This window comes from Symphalangus syndactylus, chromosome 9 (genome assembly GCF_028878055.3).
Source record: "Symphalangus syndactylus isolate Jambi chromosome 9, NHGRI_mSymSyn1-v2.1_pri, whole genome shotgun sequence".
In the NCBI taxonomy this organism is placed as follows: domain Eukaryota; kingdom Metazoa; phylum Chordata; class Mammalia; order Primates; family Hylobatidae; genus Symphalangus; species Symphalangus syndactylus.
In genome coordinates this window covers 29,667,337-29,683,291 of record NC_072431.2, presented here as the reverse complement: position 1 = coordinate 29,683,291, position 15,955 = coordinate 29,667,337, and the positions used below count along the sequence as shown (strand labels likewise).

At 44.6% G+C, this 15,955-nt stretch overlaps 1 protein-coding gene across 3 annotated transcripts; it reads right to left on the bottom strand.

Moving 5' to 3' along the window:
* Positions 1–11,781: 11,781 nt before the first annotated feature.
* On the bottom strand, positions 11,782–15,023 carry GZMH (granzyme H). 3 transcript variants are annotated; one of them, XM_055291633.2, is made up of 5 exons: positions 14,853–15,023; positions 13,555–13,702; positions 12,910–13,045; positions 12,447–12,704; positions 11,782–12,048 (listed from the first exon to the last, which is right to left on the bottom strand). In XM_055291633.2, the coding sequence occupies exons 1-5, from the start codon at positions 14,905–14,907 to the stop codon at positions 11,905–11,907; spliced, it is 741 nt and encodes a 246-aa protein (XP_055147608.1). In that variant the 5' UTR covers positions 14,908–15,023; the 3' UTR covers positions 11,782–11,904. The 3 variants fall into 3 exon arrangements, with proteins under 3 accessions (XP_055147608.1, XP_055147609.1, XP_055147610.1); XM_055291634.1 differs by having other exon boundaries at positions 12,639–12,704; positions 14,853–15,017; XM_055291635.1 differs by lacking the exon at positions 12,447–12,704 and having other exon boundaries at positions 14,853–15,017.
* Between the last annotated feature and the right edge of the window lie 932 nt (positions 15,024–15,955).

The following is a 15,955-nucleotide window of genomic DNA, read 5'->3' as shown; positions in this document are numbered from 1 at the left end:
CATTTCTCTGATGGCCAGTGATGATGAGCATTTTTTCATGTGTCTTTTGGCTGCATAAATGTCTTCTTTTGAGAAGTGTCTATTCATATCCTTTGCCCACTTTTTGATGGGGTTGTTCATTCTTTTCTTGTAAATTTGTTTGAGTTCATTGTAGATTCTGGATATTAGCCCTTTGTCAGATGAGTAGATTGCAAAAATTTTCTCCCATTCTGTAGGTTGCCTGTTCACTCTGATGGTAGTTTCTTTTGCTGTGTAGAAGCTCTTTAGTTTAATTAGATTCCATTTGTCAACTTTGGCTTTTGTTGCCATTGCTTTTGGTGTTTTAGACATGAAGTCCTCGCCCATGCCTATGCCCTGAATGGTATTGCCTATGTTTTCTTCTAGGGGTTTTATGGTTTTAGATCTAACATTTAAGTCTTTAATCCATCTTGAATTAACTTTTGTATAAGGTGTAAGGAAGGGACCCAGTTTCAGCTTTCTACATACGGCTAGCCAGTTTTCCCAGCACCATTTATTAAATAGGGAATCCTTTCCCCATTTCTTGTTTTTGTCAGGTTTGTCAAAGATCAGATAGTTGTAGACATGTGGCATTATTTCTGAGGGCTCTATTCTGTTCCATTGGTCTATCTCTCTGTTTTGGTACCAGTACCATGCTGTTTTGGTTACTGTAGCCTTGTAGTATAGTTTGAAGTCAGGTAGCGTGATGCCTCCAGCTTTGTTCTTTTGGCTTAGGATTGACTTGGCAATGCAAGCTCTTTTTTGGTTCCATATGAACTTTGAAGTAGTTTTTTCCAATTCTGTGAAGAAAGTCATTGGTAGCTTGATGGGGATGGCATTGAATCTATAAATTACCTTGGGCAGTATGGCCATTTTCATGATATTGATTCTTCCAACCCATGAGCATGGAATGTTCTTCCATTTGTTTGTATCCTCTTTTATTTCATTGAGCAGTGGTTTGTAGTTCTTCTTGAAGAGGTCCTTCACATCCCTTGTAAGTTGGATTCCTAGGTATTTGATTCTCTTTGAAGCAATTGTGAATGGGAGTTCACTCATGATTTGGCTCTCTGTTTGTCTGTTATTGGTGTATCAGAATGCTTGTGATTTTTGCACATTGATTTTGTATCCTGAGACTTTGCTGAAGTTGCTTATCAGCTTAAGGAGATTTTGGGCTGAGACGATGGGGTTTTGCAGATATACAATCATGTCATCTGCAAACAGGGACAATTTGACTTCCTCTTTTCCTAATTGAATATCCTTTATTTCCTTCTCCTGCCTGATTGCCCTGGCCAGAACTTCCAACACTATGTTGAATAGGAGTGGTGAGAGAGGGCATCCCTGTCTTGTGCCAGTTTTCAAAGGGAATGCTTCCAGTTTTTGTCCATTCAGTATGATATTGGCTGTGGGTTTGTCATAGATAGCTCTTATTATTTTGAGATACGTCCCATCAATACCTAGTTTATTGAAAGTTTTTTAGCATGTAGAGCTGTTGAATTTTGTCTAAGGCCTTTTCTACATCTATTGAGTTAATCATGTGGTTTTTGTCTTTGGTTCTGTTTATATGATGGATTACATTTATTGATTTACATATGTTGAACCAGCCTCACCTCCCAGGGATGAAGCCAACTTGATCGTGGTGGATAAGCTTTTTGATGTGGCTTGCCAGTATTTTGTTGAGGATTTTTGCACTGATGTTCATCGGGGTTATTGGTCTAAAATTCTCTTTTTTTGTTGTGTCTCTGCCAGGCTTTGGTATCAGGATGATGCTGGCCTCATAAAATGAGTTAGGGAGGATTCCCTCTTTTTCTATTGATTGGAATAGTTTCAGAAGGAATGGTACCAGCTCCTCCTTGTACCTCTGGTAGAATTCGACTTTGACTTCATCTAGTCCTGGACTTTTTTTGGTTGGTAAGCTATTAATTATTGCCTCAATTTCAGAGCCTGTTATTAGTCTATTCAGAGATTCAACTCTTCCTGGTTTAGTCTTGGGAGAGTGTATGTGTCGAGGAATTTATCCATTTCTTCTAGATTTTCTAGTTTATTTGCATAGAGGTGTTTATAGTATTCTTTGATGGTAGTTTGTATTTCTGTGGGATCTGTGGCGATATCTCCTTTATCATTTTTTATTGCATCTATTTGATTCTTCTCTCTTTTCTTCTTTATTAGTCTTGCTAGTGGCCTATCAATTTTGTTGATCTTTGCAAAAAACCAGCTCCTGGATTCACTGATTTTTTGAAGGGTTTCTTGTGCCTCTATTTCCTTCAGTTCTGCTCCAGTCTTAGTTATTTCTTGCCTTCGGCTAGCTTTTGAATGTGTTTGCTCTTGCTTCTCTAGTTCTTTTAATTGTGATGTTAGGGTGTCAATTTTAGATCTTTCCTGCTTTCTCTTGTGGGCATTTAGTGCTGTAAATTTCCCTGTACACACTGCTTTGAATGTGTCCGAGTGATTCTGGTATGTTGTGTCTCTGTTCTTGTTGATTTTAAAGGAAATCTTTATTTCTGCCTTCATTTCATTATGTACCCAGTAGTCATTCAGGAGCAGGTTGTTCAGTTTCCATGTAGTTGAGTGGTTTTGAGTGAGTTTCTTAATTTTGAGTTCTAGTTTGATTGCACTGTGGTCTGAGAGACAGTGTGTTATAATTTCTGTTCTTTTACATTTGCTGAGGAGTGCTTTACTTCCAACTATGTGGTCAATTTTGGAATAGGTGTGATGTGGTGCTGAAAAGAATGTATATTCTGTTGATTTGGGGTGGCAAGTTCTGTAGATGTCTATTAGGTCCGCTTGGTGCAGAGCTGAGTTCAATTCCTGGATATCCTTGTTAACTTTCTGTCTCGTTGATCTGTCTAATGTTGACAGTGGGGTGTTAAAGTCTCCTATTATTCTTGTGTGGGAGTCTAAGTCTCTTTGTAGGTCTCTAAGGACTTGCTTTATGAATCTGGGTGCTCCTGTATTGGGTGCATATGTATTTAGGATAGTTAGCTCTTCTTGTTGAATTGATCCCTTTACCATTATGTAATGGCCCTCTTTGTCTCTTCTGATCTTTGTTGGTTTAAAGTCTGTTCTATCAGAGACTAGGATTGCAATCCTTGCCTTTTTTTTTGTTTTCCGTTTGCTTGGTAGATCTTACTCCCTCCCTTTATTTTGAGCTTATTTGTGTCTCTGCACGTGAGATGGGTTTCCTGAATACAGCACACTGATGGGTCTTGACTCTTTATCCAATTTGCCAGTCTGTGTCTTTTAATTGGAGCATTTAGCCCATTTACATTTAAGGTTAATATTGTTATGTGTGAATTTGATCCTGTCATTATGATATTAGCTGGTTATTTTGCTTGTTAGTTGATGCAGTTTCTTCCTAGCCTTGATGGTCTTTACAATTTGGCATGTTTTTGCAGTGGTTGGTACCGGTTGTTCCTTTCCATGTTTAGTGCTTCCTTCCAGAGCTCTTTTAGGGCAGGTCTGGTGGTGACAAAATCTCTCAGCATTTGCTTGTCTGTAAAGTATTTCATTTCTCCTTCACTTATGAAGCTTAGTTTGGCTGGATAGGAAATTCTGGGTTGAAAATTCTTTTCTTTAAGAATGTTGAATATTGGCCCCCACTCTCTTCTGGCTTGTAGAGTTTCTGCCGAGAGATCAGCTGTTAGTCTGATGGGCTTCCCTTTGTGGGTAACCCGACCTTTCTCTCTGGCTGCCCTTAACATCTTTTCTTTCATTTCAACTTTGGTGAATCTGACAATTATGTGTCTTGGAGTTGCTCTTCTCGAGGAGTATCTTTGTGGCATTCTCTGTATTTCCTGAATTTGAATGTTGGCCTGCCTTGCTAGATTGGGGAAGTTCTCCTGGATAATATCCTGCAGAGTGTTTTCCAACTTGGTTCCATTCTCCCCATCACTTTCAGGTACACCAATCAGATGTAGATTTTGTCTTTTCACATAGTGCCATATTTCTTGGAGGCTTTGTTTGTTTCTTTTTATTCTTTTTTCTCTTAACTTCTCTTCTTGCTTCATTTCATTCATTTGATCTTCAATCACTGATACACTTTCTTGCAGTTGATCGAATCAGCTACTGAGGCTTGTGCATTCGTCACGTAGTTCTTGTGCCGTGGTTTTCAGCTCCATCAGGTCCTTTAAGGACTTCTCTGCATTGGTTATTCTAGTTAGCCATTCGTCTTATCTTTTTTCAAGGTTTTTAACTTCTTTGCCATGGGTTCGAACTTCGTCCTTTAGCTCGGAGTAGTTTGATCATCTGAAGCCTTTTTCTCTCAACTCGTCAAAGTCATTCTTCATCCAGCTTTGTTCTGTTGTTGGTGAGGAGCTGCATTCCTTTGGAGGAGGAGAGGCACTCTGATTTTTAGGATTTTCAGTTTTTCTGCTCTGTTTTTTCACCATCTTTGTGGTTTTATCTACCTTTGGCCTTTGATGATGGTGACGTACAGATGGGGTTTTGGTGTGGATGTCCTTTCTGTTTGTTAGTTTTCCTTCTAACAGTCAGGACCCTCAGCTGCAGGTCTGTGGGAGTTTGCCGGGGGTCCACTCCAGACCCTCTTTGCCTGGGTATCAGCAGCAGAGGCTGCAGAACAGTGGATATTGGTGAACAGCAAATGTTGCTGCCTGATTGTTCCTCTGGAAGTTTTGTCTCAGAGGAGTACCAGGCCGTGTTAGGTGTCAGTCTGCCTCTACTGGGGGATGTCTCCCAGTTAGGCTACTCGGGGGTCAGGGACCCACTTGAGGAGGCAGTCTGTCCATTCTCAGATCTCCAGCTGTGTGCTGGGAGAACCACTACTCTCTTTAAAGCTGTCAGGCAGGGACATTTAAGTCTGCAGAGGTTTCTGCCGCCTGTTGTTTGGCTATGCCCTGCTCCCAGAGGTGGAGTCTACAGAAGCAGGCAGGCCTCCTTGAGCTGTGGTGGGCTCCACCCAGATCGAGCTTCCTGGCCACTTTTTTAACCTACTCAAGCCTTGCCAATGGCAGGCGTCCCTCCCCCAGCCTCGCTGCCGCCTTGCAGTTTGATCTCAGACTGCTGTGCTAGTGAATGAGCCAGGATCCGTGGGCGTAAGATCTTCTGAGCCAGGCATGGGATATAATCTCCTGGTGTGCCATTTGCTAAGACCATTGGAAAAGCCCAGTATTAGGGTGGGAGTGACCCGATTTTCCAGGTGCTGTCTGTCACCCCTTTCTTTCACTAGGAAAGGGAATTCCCTGACCCCTTGCTCTTCCTGTGTGAGGTGATGCCTCGCCCTGCTTTGGCTCACGCTTGGTGCATTGCACTCACTGTCCTGCACCCACTGTCTGACACTCCTCAGTGAGATGAACCTGGTACCTCAGTTGCAAATGCAGAAATCATCCGTCTTCTGCGTCACTCGCTCTGGGAGCTGTAGACTGGAGCTGTTCCTATTCAGCCATCTTGGCTCTACCCCCTCACTGAGCTTCTTAAAGATCATTATTTTTAATTCTTTTTCAGACATTTCTTAGATGTCTTTTTTGTTGGAATATGTTGCTGGATAATTATTGTGTTCCTTTGGGGTGTTATGTTTCTTTGCTTTTTCATGTTTCATGTGTTCTTACATTGGTATCTACATATCTGGTATAACAGTCACTTTTTCCAATTTTATGGATTGGCTTTCATAGGACAATACTTTTTCCTTATAGGTGTATCTATAGTGTTGGCTGGATAAAGCACTTCAGCTTTGATTCTGGGAAGAGGCAGTAGTGTAGTCTCTGTGTAATTTCTTTGGGTATAATCAGTATCAGTGGTGCCTGTGATTTCCTCAGTATCTTAGGCTGCAGTTGTTAGTGGAGGCTATGGTAAAACTTTTCTCAAATGGGGACACTAGGTGGGCTGGTCTTTGGGCACCAGTGGTGGCAGTGGTGGGTTGGATATGCTGATCCTTGGGCCCCTGGGCAGTGTACATGAGCATTGATGGTAGTGGGTTTGTTCAGGTCAATTATTAAGCCTCCAGATGGCTTGCTTGGGTGCCAGCAGTGGCAGCAGTGGGCCAGGTCTTGGTGATGGACCCAAGGCAGGAGGGTCCTTGGGTCTCTGGGTGGTTTGTTTGCCATTTGTGATGGCAGTAGCAGTGTCAGACCAACCCTCAGTCTCCCAGGAAGCATGTGCATGTGTTAGTGGTGGCAGTAGTAGGCTGGGTGGGCTAGTCCTCAGGCCCTTGGGTGGCATGTGCAAGTGGTTGATGGCAGTGGTGGTGGCAGCAGGATGGGCAGGCCTGTTCTCTGGCTCCTGGTAGGTGTGCATGGGTGCCAGTGGTGGTAGGAAGAATGGGTCAATCTCTGGGACCCAGATGATGTGTGTGAGTGCCGTTAGGCTATGCAAGGATGATCTCAGTCTCCCAGAAGGTGTGCATGGGAGCCTGTAGTAGCAGGAGGGGCAGGTCCATCTGCAGGCACCTAGATGATGCATGTGGTCACTGATAGGCGCTGTGCCAGCCAAAGTAGTCCTGTCCTCAAGTCCTCTGATGATATGTGCTGGTGCCAACTGCAATGGGTGGGGTGGGTTGATATCCAGGCCCCCCAGATGGTGCGCTTGAGTGGCGGCAGAGGTGACGGTAGCAGCAGTGGGTAGGGTGGGCCTGTCCACAAGCCCTGGGACAAAGTCCATGTGGGCCAGTCCCCAGGACCCTAGAAGGTGCATGCTGGTTCACAGTGGCACTGCTATATGGGTTGGGGAGGGGGGGGATACAGGGTTGCTGTTAGTGGCAGTGGTCCCAGGCAGATGGCTCTCAGGCTCTGAGGAACATGTGCTTTGGCTCACTTTGTCTCAGGGACAGGCTCCTGCTGAATTCTTATGTTCTGTCTTAGAAATACTATTTGATATGTGATTATCTACCTACTGTTTTGGTCTTTCTTTGTGGAGGAAGCAAGTGCTGGCTGCCTGTAGCCAGCTATCTTTATCACCTAATATTAAATGAAAAAAGTAGAATGTAAAACTGTGTACAATTTGACATGAATTTGACAGAATTGTGGGAAAAGGGCAATAATCAGAACAACAATTTTATGTGATACTTATTTTCATCTTTAGATTATTGATTTTTTTCTATAATGGAAATGTATTCGTTTTATAAGCAGGAGAAGAAATGTAGAGCACATGATCCTTATGAACAGTAAACACCATTAAGCATTTTGATAGAGACAAGCTAGCAGTTTGGCAAAATAATTTCCTTTTCTTCTGAGGGAAGAAAGGTAGTTCATTTCATTGATGAGCTACGTTGTCCAGCCTCACTTGGGCTTAGGTGTGGCTGTGTGATTGTTGCAGTAAATGGACGTGAGTGGAAATGATATGGGAAACTTCCAGACCTGGCCCGGAACACACACCTATGCCTGATCATCTAGGCTTTTCCTCTTCCATGGTTTGATGCAGAAGAAGTTGGGGAAGCATCTTTAGAGAACTGAGCCTGGATCTCTTAATCCTGGGCTGACCATGTAATTTTCTGGCCAAACTGGAACATGTAAGAATAAAAGGATGCAACTGTTTACTGGGAATATTCATTTTGTACTGTGTGTGGGCAAGAAATCAACTTCGGCTGGGCGCGGTGGCTCACGCCTGTAATCCCAGCACTTTGGGAGGCCAAGGCGGGCGGATCACGAGGTCAGGAGATCAAGACCATCCTGGCTAACACAGTAAAACCCCGTCTCTACTAAAAATACAAAAAATTAGCCAGGTGTGGTGGCAGGCATCTGTAGTCCCAGCCAGTTGGGAGGCTGAGGCAGGAGATTGGCATGAACCTGGAAGGCGGAGTTTGCAGTGAGCAGAGATCGTGCCACTGCACTCCAGCCTGGGCGACAGAGTGAGACTCTGTCTCAGAAAAAAAAAAAAAAAAAGAAATCAACTTCTATTGTGCTAGTCACTGAAATTCTGAAGCTTATTTGTTATAATAGGGTTATCTTAACTGACACATGTACAAACTTAAGCCAACCTTTTTCTCATATGGAATACTGTTAAAAAAATAAAGTTAATATAATAATAATAAAATTTAAAAAGTTGAATACATTACAAAATAGAAAGAAGAATCATGTCAGCCTTAATCCTACCACCCAACTGACCGTTAACAGAGATGTCCATTCACCCAGATTGTTTCTTTGTATATTTTTACATAGATGTGACTAAAATATATTTATTTTTGAATAATATATTTTAAATTAACATAAACATTTTCCTCATTTTATTAAAAATCTATTAGTGAGTATCACTTTAAAATGTCATTCATATCTAATAAACAGATCTTTAATTTACTAAATAATACATAAAAGTTATAGAAAAATTAAGAAAATAGATATATAGGAAGCAAAAAAGCCTACAAGAAAAATGTGTATATAAGCATGGCCAACTGTGATGGCTCATACCTGTAATACCAGCACTTTGGGAGGCCAAGGCAGGTGGATCACCTAAGGTCAGGAGTTTGAGACCAGCCTGGCCATCATGGTGAAACCCCTTCTTTACTAAAAATACAAAAAATTGGCTGGGCTTGGTAGCACACGCCTGTAATCCCAGCTACTTGGGAGGCTGAGGCAGGAGAATCACTTGAACCACAGTGACCCGAGATTACGCCACTACACTTCAGCCTGGGTGACAGAGCGAGACCCTGTCTCGGGGAAAAAGAAAAAAAGAAAAAAAGTGTATATAAGCACAAATTTAATTGTGGTATATAACAATCTATAATCTACTTTTAACATAAACATATCGGGTGAATATTCTTCCTTGTGACAAAATGTAGTTATATATCGTAACTTCAGGGATTTCATAGTGTTTAATAATATGCAGCTTTAAAAAATGAATCCCCCAATTAGTGCTGGATATTTGCATTGTTTCTAAGACTTTACTTGTGTACCAAGGTTGTTAGAAGGAACAACTGTGTTCAGTTTTCTTGGTGTGGTTGATGACTAGGTCAAATACTTTTTTTTTTTCCACATAAAATCCAGCTCCTGCAGGTCAAAGAATCTCTTTTCTTTTTTGGATCTTTGTGTACAAGCCGTGAAAATACCATTTTCTCAATGCTCACACTGAATCTGAATATTATCATTTTTGTAAATCCTTCCCAATCAGATAAGCAAAAATTATTAATATTTTAATTTGGATTGATTAATTATTGAATGTTTACTTTTTTCCAAATGTTTATGAGTTTTTTTTAAAAAATGAACTTGCCTATTAATGTTGTTAGCCTAGTTTTTTATAGCTGTGGATAATGTAGATATTAATGGCCGCAAAATGGGTATGTTGAATGCATGATATTTTACCATTTCCCTGTTTTGGACATTAATACTGATTCTAATTTGGGATCTATTATTAAATAATCTTGCAATGAACATATTTATAAATAACCTTCACACACACACACACACACACACATGCACACACACACACACACACACACTCTTCAGATCTTACATAGGATAAAGTCCCATGCTCAATGTCAAGTGTTTCTGTTAGATCTAAGAGGGAAGACTGACCCACCAGACACTCTCCTTCCCGGGTCCTTTGGCCCTGGTGGCAGAAATCTTTGGTCACTCTGCCGCTGTCTCTGGCTTACACCCTGGGACTCCATAGAGCTCTACCTGGCTGGCTTTTTGGGGTCTTTGTGCTTCTTCTATGTGATGGCCCCCTGACTCCTACATGTGCTGCTGGTCACTTGCTTATCTCTGCATGTATTTACTCCTCTCTCACCTGTGCTGCTGCCAGTACTGATTCCCAGGGAAAGGCTTGGGAGATGGACATCAGGACAGCCTTATGTGAAAAATAAGTCTATTTGTTTTTCCTCTTATTTTTCGATGTGCTGGATTTTTTCCCTGCATGAGTGTGATTTATTTGTTATTCTTTTCAGTGAAGTTTCTACTTTTTTCAGTGTTGGTCCCATTTGATTCAGTGTTTGCCAGCTATTGTGAGTTTATAGTGTTCTGTCACATTCAACTCATTAGCAATACTATTTGAGAGATCAGGATCCTAAAGTCAGCGGGGTCACTATTATATTAACTGTCTCGCACTTGAACTGTAGCATTTTTTAGGTTTGTGGACTGAGGTTAATGTCTTCTATATGCAGAATAAACAAAGCCAAGGCTGCTCTGGTTGTCTTCTTCCTTCCTTCTGGATATAATTTGGCTCCGTGTCTGCACCCAAATCTCACCTTGAATTGTAATAATCCTCACATGTTGTGGGAGGGACCCGGTGGGAAGTTATTGAATCAAGAGGGCCAGTTTTTCCTGTGCAGTTCTCGTGATAGTGAATAAGTCTCATGAGATCTGATGGTTTTATAAAGGGGAGTTCCCCTGCACAAGTTCTCTTGCCTGCTGCCATGTAAGACGTGACTTTGCTTCTAATTCACCTTCCGCCATGATTGTGAGGCCTCTCCAGCCATGTGGAATTGTGAGTCAACTAAACCTCTTTCCGTTATGAATTACCCAATCTCAGGTATGCTCTTATTAGCAGTGTGAGAACAGACTAATACACTTCCACACCTCTGGACACAGACTCCACTGAGCATAGATTAAAAACTTTAGGACCTAAGAATCTCCAAGTCTCTTCTAATTTCACACACTGTCCTTCTGGAATCAAGCCAGATCATGCATGTGAGTCTGTAATGAACACTACAGGTAGAACATAGATAATTTAATTATTTTTAAAACAAGATTTCTTGTGGATTATAAATACAGATCCATTTGTGCCAAACTGACCTGCCTGGTAGAAGCAGAGGAAACAGGAGAATTGAGGTGAAATTTTTTATCATTGTAAAATTTCCAAAAGCAGGGACAGGGCCTATTATATGCCCGGCACAAAGAGACAGATCAGCAAGTATTCGTCTGTTGATAAATGGCATAGTGTTACTTCAGCCCAGTGGCCCTGGAGCCCTCTGGTGCACAGCTGCCATAACCCCAGATTGCCAACAGGGGGAGTATGGGTCTGAGGCCAGGCTAGGCTGAAAGATGTTGAGGCTGCTGAGTGGCTCCACAGAAGGTGATGCCTGAGCCCCTGCGGAAAGCTGCGCTGGACTGAGGGCCTCAGCCAGCCCTGCCCAGGTGGAAGGTGAGACCTGGCTCCTCTGATCAGCATTAGGTGGGCTGGCAGCCCAGGTCTGGCTGGGACAAGCAGTAGAGAAGAACTCACACAGAGCTGGGAACTCTGTTAGGGAGATGAGAGAGAGGCTGGCTTCAGAACACGGTGAGCTAGAAGGGAAAGAAACTGGTAGCCAGGACACTTGGGTGAAAAACTCTTGGGAGCTGGGAAGGCGAGCCAGGAAGGAAGAAGGTTGACTGAGCTCAGGGCTGGGCCCAGGGCAGGGAAACGGGACCTAGGTGAAGAGGAGCATCTCAACCTCCTAAGCTGCAGGCAGACCTGGCTGTGGGAGAAGCCTGCCCCCACCAGAGGGACAAGCCCTGGAAATAGGAAACTGGGTACTCATGGCATGGCCCCTGGCCTTCTGGGTCCCTGGAGTTATTTCCTTTCCACTGCCCTGCTCCATTCTCTGCTACATTGTTAGGGGAGCAGGTGGTTGGTTTAGAGACGATAAGAAATTCCTAACGTCCAGAGAGGTTTATTTTTTTTTGTGAGGGGAGAGGGGTGAAGATTTTTTGTTTATAATGGAGTTTAAACCGGCTCTAACAGAGGGTTCAATATCAAAGACATGTGATTGAGAAATTAGTGAAAAAACTGTACAGCATGGGGTTTAGGGAGGAGGGAGGGCTGGGGGAGAAAGGAAGAAGCAAAAGCCAGAACTGACAGCAGACGGCTGCCTGGAGCAGAGTTGTTGCGTATTGAAGATGGTTCAGTGAATAAATAAGACTTCGGTCATATTTACGCTAGAGATCCATTTATTACAGTCCTGCAACCCCGACCGCCCACCCCTTGGGGATTCTTGCCTCTGTCCCAGAGATGGTCAGGCCCAGAGGAAGGTTAGTCTCATGACTGCTGTTAGAGGCGCTTCATTGTTCTCTTTATCCAGGGCAGGAAGTGTGAGACCTTGATGTAGACTCCCGGAGGTGTCGCTTTTGGATTTCCTTTGGAGAAAATACCTTGGGCCACGTCCTTACACACGAGGGGCCCCCCGGAGTCCCCCTGTAAACAGAGAGAGGAAAGACTGAGCTAGTCTTCCCTGGGATGGGTGGTCTCTGTTATGGATTTTGTGTGACATCAATGCCAGGCAGACCTTGTCACCTTCCTCAGTCCTGGGTCTCCAGCATGGCCCTGGCTGTGCTTTCTGGCTCTCCCCAGACCAAGCTTTTCTCTGCACTTCTCACGGACACTTTGGTGATAAGTGACCGTGGGATGACAGATCCTTCCCCTCCAGCCACCCCAATCCACCCAAGGAGTGGACTAAAGACTAGATTCCAGGGTGACACAGGCTGCCCAAGCTCTGGGCTGAAAGCATAAGGATCTGGCCACTGTCGTACCCCAGAACTCCCTCAAGTTCCTCTCTCCCTGTGGTCTTTCTTGGTAGAGGCTGGAAACCCAACCTTGAAGCCGGTCTGTGTCTTCTTTGGATCCCCCACACAAATCTCAGTGGCTCTGTTGTAACGGTCAGGGAAGAGACGTTCACACTCCCAGTCCTTCTGCACTGTCAGCGACACTTCCTGCAGTGTGGTTGCTAAAGTGCTCTTTGAGACATAACCCCAGCCAGCCACACTGCACACCTGCCCTGGCTTCACCTGGGCCTTGCTGCTAGGTAGCCTGAGAGGCCGCACAGCTGTGGTCCACTTGGCCTTTCTCTTCAGCTGGTGGGGAAGAAGCAAGAAAGTCCAGGTCAGGCAATGGCCTTCTGGGCCCTGACACAGTGATGGGGCTGCACAACCTTCCCTCTCCTCTAAGGCACAGGAACTGGCCAAGAGGTCAGGATGGAAAGGAGGAAAGGGCTGGCATCACAGTGGGCGTGGAACCAACTGGACCAAGAAGAGCAAGAGTGGCAGGAGTGTGCCTCACCTGCAGTAGCATGATGTCGTTGGAGAAGTTCTTAGGATTATAGGCTGGGTGGCGGATGGCTATTTTCACAGGGATAAACTGCTGGGTCTGCTCCTGTTCCTTGATATTGTGGGCCCCCAAGGTGACATTTATGGAGCTGCACAGAGAGCAGAGTGAGGATGGGGGTGGAGTCATAGGGGATACAGCCCAGGAGCAGTGAAGAGCAGATGACAGCTGGGGCAGGGTAGGGCTGCAGCTGAGGGGAAGTTGAGGGGACAGGAGAGCTCCAGGGCTGAGTGACTGTGTCCTCTACTTCACAAAGACGTGAAGAGTAGGGCTTCTGGGGGCTCTCTCTTGCCTTCAGGAAATACCATGAAATTGCTCGAGTTTGCATTTTGATCCTTAATGCATGGATTCAACCTTTACCACTGCTTTACTGGGCCAGTGTGTGAAACCATGCCACTTGCTCTGACCTCTGACCCTCTGACCCTGTCCTATTTCTCAGCCTTTCATCATCTTAGTCCTATTCCCAGGTGGCTGCCCCGATGAGCTTTCATGGGCTTGTGTTACCAGGCACTCTGGAAGCTCCCCTGGGCTGCAGTCCTCAGGAGAAAACAAGGGTCCCTGTAGGGGGGACTCAGGAGGTGAGCTGGTGCTGCTCCTTACCTTCCCAGGCAGTGAGCAGCTGTCAGCACAAAGTCCTTTCTCACTAGGATGCCGCCACACCTCTTCCGACTCTTCTCATCCAGAAACTGAACAAAGGCCATGTAGGGGCGGGAGTGGGGCTTGGCCTCATGGCCCCCGATGATCTCCTCTGAAAAGAAAGGCTGGAAGATAAAGTAGCTGGGGATGGCTGCAGTCAGGAGAGAAGGCTTAGGACGACAGTGATTAAGGGTGAAGTCTTTTGTGTGCTGCAGACAGTGAGGGAGGGTCGTCCTGAGCTCTGCAGGCAGCACTCCTTGCAGGCAGAGTAAGCTTTTCTGAACTTTAAGTCTCAGAACTTTCTCTCAGAAAGAATGGATGGTGCTTGACTTCTGCATCCTACTGCAGAAACATACATGGAGGAAGAAAGATCTATTTTCACAATGGTAGAGCCCCAGAGGATCCTGGACAGGACTTCCCAGGCTCCTCCTTTTTAGTGAGTCTCTCTGATCCCTCTGAGCCTCTGCTGTCCTCCGGATTGGTACCATTTTCTAATGATCTCCCCATGAGCTTCTGGAGTTGGATTTTCTAAAATTCTCATGTGCCAGGGCCAAACACATTCTAGGTTCTCAGTAAGTGTTGTTTGGTGCATAAATGAATAGCCTCCAATTAGCCTTTGGCTGAGGTTTAGTGGGGGTAGTGCTGGTGGGATTCAGGACCTCAGGGATGTTAGAGGGGGTTATCACCAGGTCACTGGAGTAGCCGAGGGCCTGCAAAGGCAGAAGGAAGTGGAGAAATCAACTAAAAATGAGTCGCAAAGCCTAGGTGGAGCCAAGGTAACGGGAGAGCTATGGACACAGTCATCTTGCCACCTCTGAGATCAGTTGCACCATGGGCTTCTCTCCTGGAAGGGGTGATTGGGTGGGGGCACTGAATAATTTAAGTGATTCTTAAGCTGGGTCCAGTGACAACTCCTATGACTGCAACTTGGTGTCTGAGCTCCTCTTTCCTGGGTTGGAGTGTAGAGTAATAATTACTTATCTTTTTTAGCTTCACATTCCCTACCAAATGCCTTTCTAAGAACAATCCACACTCCAGGTCATAAAGGAGAGGTCTAGGGAGACGCTAACACCTATTAAACCTTTTAGGGAACACCTTTCATTTTTCGATCTTTGCTGAGTCTCTATCTAGCCTCAGATTTATAAGTCTGGGTGTGGAATGGGAGGTGGGCTCAGATTGAGGAAAATTCCTGACCAGTGCTCATGGGTACACGGTATCTTGTAAGATGGGTTCAGGCCTCTGGAATAGGGATAGTCACTTACCTGTCCCAGCCCCAGGGGTCTGAAGAAAGGCCAACAGGAGCAAGAATGGCTGCATTTTCTCAGGAAGGCTGCCCAGGTCAGAGCTGTTGGTGTTGACTCCTTCCAGAAACAAATGCTGGAGGGGGATGAAGGAGGGATGGGTACAGTAACCTCAGAGACCTCCTAGACTTGTCCCCTTCTGGTTTTGATGGGTGTCATTATAGAAGGTGGTTTATTAAAATTCTCTGGTTTGGTTTAAGTTGACATGGCACTGTCACATTTACACCCCTGCTGCTGGGTAACAAGGTGACAGCAAGAATAAAGAACAAGGAGGTGGAGCTGTTGAAGCTGTGGCTGCAGCTAGCAGAAAGGCTGGTACCGCAGAAGCTCCTCAGTAACTGAGAACCAAGAATGTCTCCTTTTCTCAGTTCTTGGCTCTTTTTCTACTCAGATAAAATAATGAATAATTATTTAGCAAGCCAGATCCAGGGATATGAGAGACATGGCTCTTGCCCTTGAAGAGTTGATGGTTAGCAAGAGTAGACTGAAAATTTGTGGTTAGAGCACAAGATGTTAAGGGCCATGGTGGGGAAATCTGCTTGTTGGTGTGAGACGGAGGCTGGACTTGCCTTAGCAGTATGCAGAGTTGCACACACCCAACAAATACTCCAAATGGCAACCCATTCCTATCTTAACACTATCTCGGATTCATATTTTTGGAATATTTAGAATCCCTTCTTTAAATATAAATATTCTGTGACAAAGATAACTTTTTTTATTCCACCGTTCAGCACAAAAGTTCTGGACTTGATATTTATTGAATCAAAATGAGTCATCATTGGGTCCATTGAAGTGTAGTGGACTGATTGCTTTACGCTTTAGTTATTTAGCCGTCCTTAAGCTGAGGTGGGGACTGTTCCACTCCATCTATGGTGCTTATGAATGAGGAGGGGATTTCCCTTGAGAAATGCTAGTTGTTGTTGCCAGGTGATGGAAAAATGGATGCTGATTATCCTGATAATAACTGTCCACTAAGGCCGGGCACGGTGGCTCATGCCTGTAATTCCAGCACTTTGGGAGGCCGAGACGGGTGGATCACAAGGTCAGGAGATCGAGACCATCCT

Bases quoted from the DNA above. Each gene is read 5' to 3' on its own strand.
- GZMH (XM_055291633.2), bottom strand. From the start codon at position 14,907: ATGCAGCCATTCTTGCTCCTGTTGGCCTTTCTTCAGACCCCTGGGGCT. The intron at 13,046-13,554 runs GTAAGGAGCAGC...CTCTCTGTGCAG, and splicing joins GCTGCTCACTGCCTGGGAAG to CTCCATAAATGTCACCTTGG. The intron at 12,049-12,446 runs GTTGGGTTTCCA...CTCTGTTTACAG, and splicing joins AGACACAGACCGGCTTCAAG to GGGGACTCCGGGGGGCCCCT.